Here is a 6,224-nt window from a genome sequence, read left to right as displayed (position 1 = left end):
CTACAGTTTACTACAGTCCATGGTACCCTGAAAACATTTCTGATACTGTTTGGTTATGATCTGCCCATCTTCATACAGATAGATGGAGGAGCCTGGATTGGAGGGATCAGAGATGGCAGAAATAGTGAAGAAGGCTGTCTTCCCTATTACCCATGCATTTGATATAGTTTTGAAGATACGGGTATTAAATCTCATCTTTTCCATGATTTCAGAATCTTCAAACCACTTTTTGACAGATGCCACAGAGTCCATGGTTGGTTCACCATCTAGCTCTTGAAATCTGTCAGTTTTCACAAACTCATTCAAGGCTGAAAGATACAGATCTTCATATTTCAGAGATGTGAAGGCCAAACAAACCACAAAATTAAAATCTGAATTTAGACGGGCTCTGTTGAGTTCATCTGAGTCTACAATTTTCCTTTCTAGCGGCTTGGTGAGAGAACTCAATGTGTCAAGTTCAGACTTTGCATCCTTTAACCACTGGTTCATTGTGTCAGCATTGAATGGGGAGCTCTTGTGGATCTTCAGGATGTCTTCCAGAGACTTCTCCTCCAGTGTTCCTCCTCGAACAGCAGGCAAGACACTGCCAACTGCTTTCAGCAGCATTGCCTTGTAAATCCTAAATGAGCTGATAAAAAAGCGCAGCCTCTCTTGAATATCACTGAAACTATTAACCAGCGTGTTTTCTGACAGGTCTTTGTATGTCCTCTCTGCCTCTCCCAGCCTCTCCATTATATCTTTAACTGCAAAAGCCACACTTGTGCTGATTTCTCTCTCCACCCGAGCTGCTGTTGCATTCAGAAGATGAAGAGGATGGAGCCAGACTTTTATCGGGACTTCATTGGATTGTGGATTGTCCTTCAGCAGAGCTGGGAGCTGCTTGTATACATTCAGGGCCTCCATGAACGTGGTGGGGTTCTGCTGAAGGCGGACATCACCGTGAAATGTGCAGGTGATCTTCTCAGCCATTTTCTTTTCAGTATAGGTCATTTGGAAAGCTGCATTACCCTCAGCAGATAATTTAGGGATCTTTCTAATCAAGGCATCCATTTCACTTCTAATACTCTGCTTGCTTTCCTCTTCTGACAATGTCCTATCAAACACCATGAATGCTTGAGCTCCATACTCTACCCCTGTGACCACATGAGTTGCAGTTTTCTGGTCAAACACCTGAGGGTAGGTGATTTGGTCCAGATGGCTCATAGTAAGCTGTTCATATCTTGTGGTTTCACTGTAATGCATTGTGATTCTGGACTGATGGTTTGAGGATTTTGTGTCACTGAGGTATTTGGCAGATCCTCCCACCTCCACAAGACCCGCCAAGTAACTGAACCCCAGAGAAGTGCTTGCTTCCAGGAGTTTTACCTTTTCTGAGATAGTGTCAGAGCTACTGAACTTTAAATAAGTATGGGGCTTTGGACGACTATACAAATCTTGACTCAGTGATTTCTTATCCCACAGAGTAACACCTGAAATCAGAAGTAGCTCTATCAGTTATTCTATGTATGAAGTAAGAAGTGGCAGTTGGATGGTTTAATGATGGGTTAACATGCAAGCGTCTTTACAAAGTGACTGGTAAGTGGCAATTCAACATGTTTTGAAAAGTTGGGTTAGTGTAAAGCAGCACCTGGAAGGAAGGAATCCTTGCGAGCATCGTACAGCATACCAGGAAACAGAGGTCTTCCTAGGGCAGCCACTTCTATTGTGTCTGATGGCAGAGCTGTTGAAAATAGCAAAAATATAAATATAAATATATATATATATATATATATATATATTTAATTCTGCAGGTAGGTTATTGTGAAAAAACAAAGCGAGGTCAACAGCAAAAATGGCACATCACGGGAATAAATGTTATGTTCCAGGTTGTGCAGAAGATGTTAAGTGCAGGGATGAGTTGGTGTATGAAAGGCAAAGAAAAAACAAAAACAAAAAAAAGCATTCTAATAAAATAAGGTGAACCACTGAGGGGACACGTTTAGCTTCTTGCTAGTGGTAGCCTGTTATATTGCAGTACATAAGATTTCACTTACCACATAAACAAAGTAAGGAGAGATGACTGCGCGGAAGATGGCAAATAATTTACAGATCCTGAGCATCACTAACAAACATCTAAACTTGTCAATTGTGTGGTAAGTACTGCCGCTGTAGTATATAGTTACACAGAGCACATGCAATTGTAAATCGCAAAAGTGAAAGTAAAATGATCGTGCATTCAAAACGGCAGTTTCAACGACCTGCATATTAATAGCGGCTCTGGCTCAGTGATTAAATATATATTTTCCTCCATGCATTTCCTTCCTTCTGTGAGAGCTCTGTGAAGCAGCCAATCAGAGCAGAGTTCTTCATCATTATTAATGAAACTTCCAAATAAGGTAATAACAGACCATTTCATTTTAAAAAAATGGACCTGTAAAACCATTTCTGGAGAATTTTTGCCCTTTTCTATGCCATATACCTTCTATGTCTCAGAGAGAAAAAATAAATAAATAAATAGTATCAATGCATTCTATGGCACCTTTAAATATGGACTCTGACCAAGCAGGCTGTAGTGCTTTCCAGAAATTTTATTTGAAATAAATTATTTCAAACTATATCTGTATATAGCTCAAAACGGTTTATAAAAATTTCCTTCGGAACCAGCGGAGACTCTGGGAGGCTGGGTGGAACCAGCGGAGACTCAGGTGCAGCGTCTATCTTGTCTGGGGGTTCGGGAGAGACCGCCATCTTGTCCATGGGCTCGGGAGAGACATCTTGGTCAGGGACTCAGGCTTGGCGGCCATCTTGATCGCAGACTCAGTCTTGGCGGCCATCTTGGCCGGGAACTCAGGAACGGCGGCCATCTTGGCCGGGAACTCAGGAATGGAGGCCATTTTGGCCGGGAACTCAGGAACGGAGGTCATCTTGTGAGCTGACACTGACGTGGAGGCTTGCGGGCTTGAGCGCGAAGAGGAAGCCGGTGGGGCTGAGGGCTGAGGACAGCGGCGGAGCTTTGGAGGATGACAGGTGATTTGGGACTGGGCAGGCGGTTTGAGTCATTGGTACGGTATGTGGGGGTTTTCGGCTTAGGATAGGCTGGCTCGATGTGATGTGTCTCAGAGGGGACTGAACGATGAGACCTACCAACATTCTTTACTTCCTCGATTTCGAAATCTGAGCCATTTAAATAAAGAATAAGATTGAGCAGTTTGACTAAGGAGAAATTACAAGAAGGAGAATCGCAACGAATTCATCATTCAGCCCCATCAGAAACACAGCAACGAGAGAGGTACCGCTCCACATACCGCTCCAACTCCCACTCGCCCGCCGCAGTCTCCACAGTCTTTCCTCAGCCTGATCCATCTTTAGTATAGGTGTTCTGTCACAGCGTGCAGGGTGAGGGGATCCAGGGAAAACACAAGGGTACCAAGGTAACAAACAAAACACTGATTTATTGAATAAACAAAACCAAACATCAAGGAAGGTACAAACACGTAGCAACTATAACAAAACAAAACCGAGGAGCCGACAAACACATAGAAACTTCAACACCGGACAAAGGGAGTGAGGAACAAGGAACTGCTTATACACAGAAACAGGGGAGTGGCAACAAACGAGCAAATGAGGGGAAGTACAAATATGGGCAAGACTAAACCAAAAGAACAGGAACCAAAGGGGGGAAACAAGGCCTAAACCAATTAAACTAGAAACACAGGGGGGAAAACTGAAAAACAGAACAAAACATGACACAATCCTGACAATGGTAAGTAATTGCTTCGGTAAGAAACCCCAATTCCACTGTCTTGCCATAACCATCCAACTTACCACAGATACACTCTCTAAAATGGTGGTTTGTTTATGTATTGATTGATTTATTTACAGAAACACTGAGATGAAGCTGTTGGGTCATATTTGTTTTCATTTTTGTTTTGTTTTTTTGTTATTTAGTCTTGGGTAGTTTTTGTGTCGTGTTAATGTGTTGTAAACACTTTTTAAATTACTAATGGGTCCTCTATATTTCCAATTTATAATACCTTTTCAGATTCTAAGTAATTCTTGCAGAATTATCTGATAAGTTTTTATTAAGTACTAATGGTTACCTGTATTTTCACTTTCCCTCAGTCCTGGCCTTACATTGAACTGAATTAATGGTAAAATGGTAAATGCTGAGGAGGCACACATACAGTACTGTAAAATAGAAAAACTAAGGTAAGTTATCACATGGCACTGAAGTGGTGGTGGTGTTCCTTTCCGAAGCTGATTTCTTACAAAACACATTCATAAAACATTTCACTCAAATTTCTTTTATTAATATTGCATTTTCATTCTACTACTAATAAGATGTATATGAAAGGGTCACAACTTAATGAAATTGTGTATGACTGTTAATAAGAAGTTACTTCATAGTTATTATTCTTGAACCATAACTAGAAGAAAATGAATAGTAGTTATTTAGGAGGTATGAAAGAATAACTGTTACTTAACACAATCATAAAATTGTATTACGTACTGTTGGGTTTACATGTTTTATGGGGACATTCCATAGGCATAATGGTTTTTATACTGTACAAACCGTACTTTCTATCACCCTACACCTACCCTACACCTAAACCTAGCCCTCACAGGAGATTGTGCACACCTTTACTTCATCAAAAAAACTCATTGTGCATGATTTATAAGCCTGTTTCCTCATGGGGACCTGAGAAATGTCCCCACAAGGTCAAAATCTACTGGTATTACTATCCTTGTGGGGACATTTGGTCCCCACAACGTGATGAATACCAGGTACACACACACACACGCACACACACACACACACACACACACACACACACACACACACACACACACACACACACACACACACACACACACACACACACACATACATGGAGCAGTGGGCAGCCATTGCTGCGGCACCTGGGGAGCAGTTGGGGGTTCAGTGCCTTTCTCAAGGGACTCACCTCAGTCGTGGTATTGAGGGTGAAGAGAGTGCTGTATATTCACTCCCCCCACCTACAATCCCTGCCGGACCTGAGACTCGAACTCGCAACCTTTGGGTTACAAGTCCGACTCTCTAACCATTAGGCCCCGTGCCCCCATAAATCATATTAGTTATGCAGTAAATAAGAAACAGTATTTTAAGGTGTTACCACAAAAATGACTCTAGATCAGGGGTTCTCAACGCATCTTACCTCGAATTCCTCTGTGTGCTCCTATGGTTTCTTCAGTTAAAATTTCGATTTCATCAGCTTTAGGTTGTAAGATTGCCTATTTATAAAGAAATGGTTCATTCAATTGTACAGATTTGTTTTAAAATATCTAATCTCTTGAAACACAACTGCATTTCTCTGAGCAAGTGAACTCACCTTGGCATTTCCCACAGCAAGATACGCCAGACACAGAAACACACATATGTAGATGCGGTTTGGCTGCTTCAGGCACACCAAAAGTGAAGCCATCTTAGAAAAGTAAACAAGGATGAATAAAAGTCAATAGAGGAGAGCTTAAATGCATTGAAAGCTGTGTTTTAGGGAAAAGAGAAACAGCATACTGTATAACACATCAACTTCCTCTATGCTAATCGTCAACCTATTTCTCATGACAAATTTGTGTTGTAGAAAACAATATTTTGGAGTTTCAGTGAAAATAAGAGAAGATAAATCACAAGAACTATGAAATACAAGATGGAACCACTTCTGGATCTAAAGGTTTAATTAAACAAATTCAGATGTGAAAACCGTACAGTTCGAAACACTGAAACGAGCCAGCAAAATTAATTTATATTTGTTTCTATGGTAGTGTTGAACATTACTATACATATTAATCTATAACAGTGAAACTATGTAATCTTTCTGGTTTCAGCCTGACAGTTTTAATATTTGTTGTGCTTATCCTCTGAAAGGCTTAGTTTGAGGTTTTATGAAAAATAAATAAATAAATAAAATATATATATATATATATATATATATATATATATATATATTAGGGATGTAACGGTATTGTAAATACCGTCGTACCGCAATAGCACATTTTTTCGATACTACCGTGGTCGCATGACTCGATAAAACGATAGGTCTTCTGAGAAAAGTTTGCTCAGGCGAATGGAGCGAACGGGAGGTAGCGGCCTAGCGGGAACTACAATTCCCATCAGCCCCGGCATGGCCATCATCCTTTGCGGTCTGTTGTCGCTACAGAGTATGTGAGCGGAGTGAAGCGGTGTGATTCTGAATGGAGGGAGGAGC

General features: G+C 41.0%; 1 protein-coding gene across 1 annotated transcript; it reads right to left on the bottom strand.

The window, feature by feature from the left end:
- Window positions 1-5,441, bottom strand: LOC141335683 (verrucotoxin subunit beta-like). The gene is made up of 5 exons (XM_073841251.1): window positions 5,349-5,441; window positions 5,175-5,250; window positions 2,923-3,192; window positions 1,628-1,720; window positions 1-1,469 (listed from the first exon to the last, which is right to left on the bottom strand). The coding sequence occupies exons 1-5, from the start codon at window positions 5,439-5,441 to the stop codon at window positions 1-3; spliced, it is 2,001 nt and encodes a 666-aa protein (XP_073697352.1).
- Window positions 5,442-6,224: the final 783 nt, after the last annotated feature.

The sequence above is a fragment of the Garra rufa genome, chromosome 1 (genome assembly GCF_049309525.1).
Source record: "Garra rufa chromosome 1, GarRuf1.0, whole genome shotgun sequence".
Taxonomy (NCBI): domain Eukaryota; kingdom Metazoa; phylum Chordata; class Actinopteri; order Cypriniformes; family Cyprinidae; genus Garra; species Garra rufa.
Note: the sequence above shows the minus strand (reverse complement) of the source record. Positions and strands in the feature narration are given on the sequence as shown.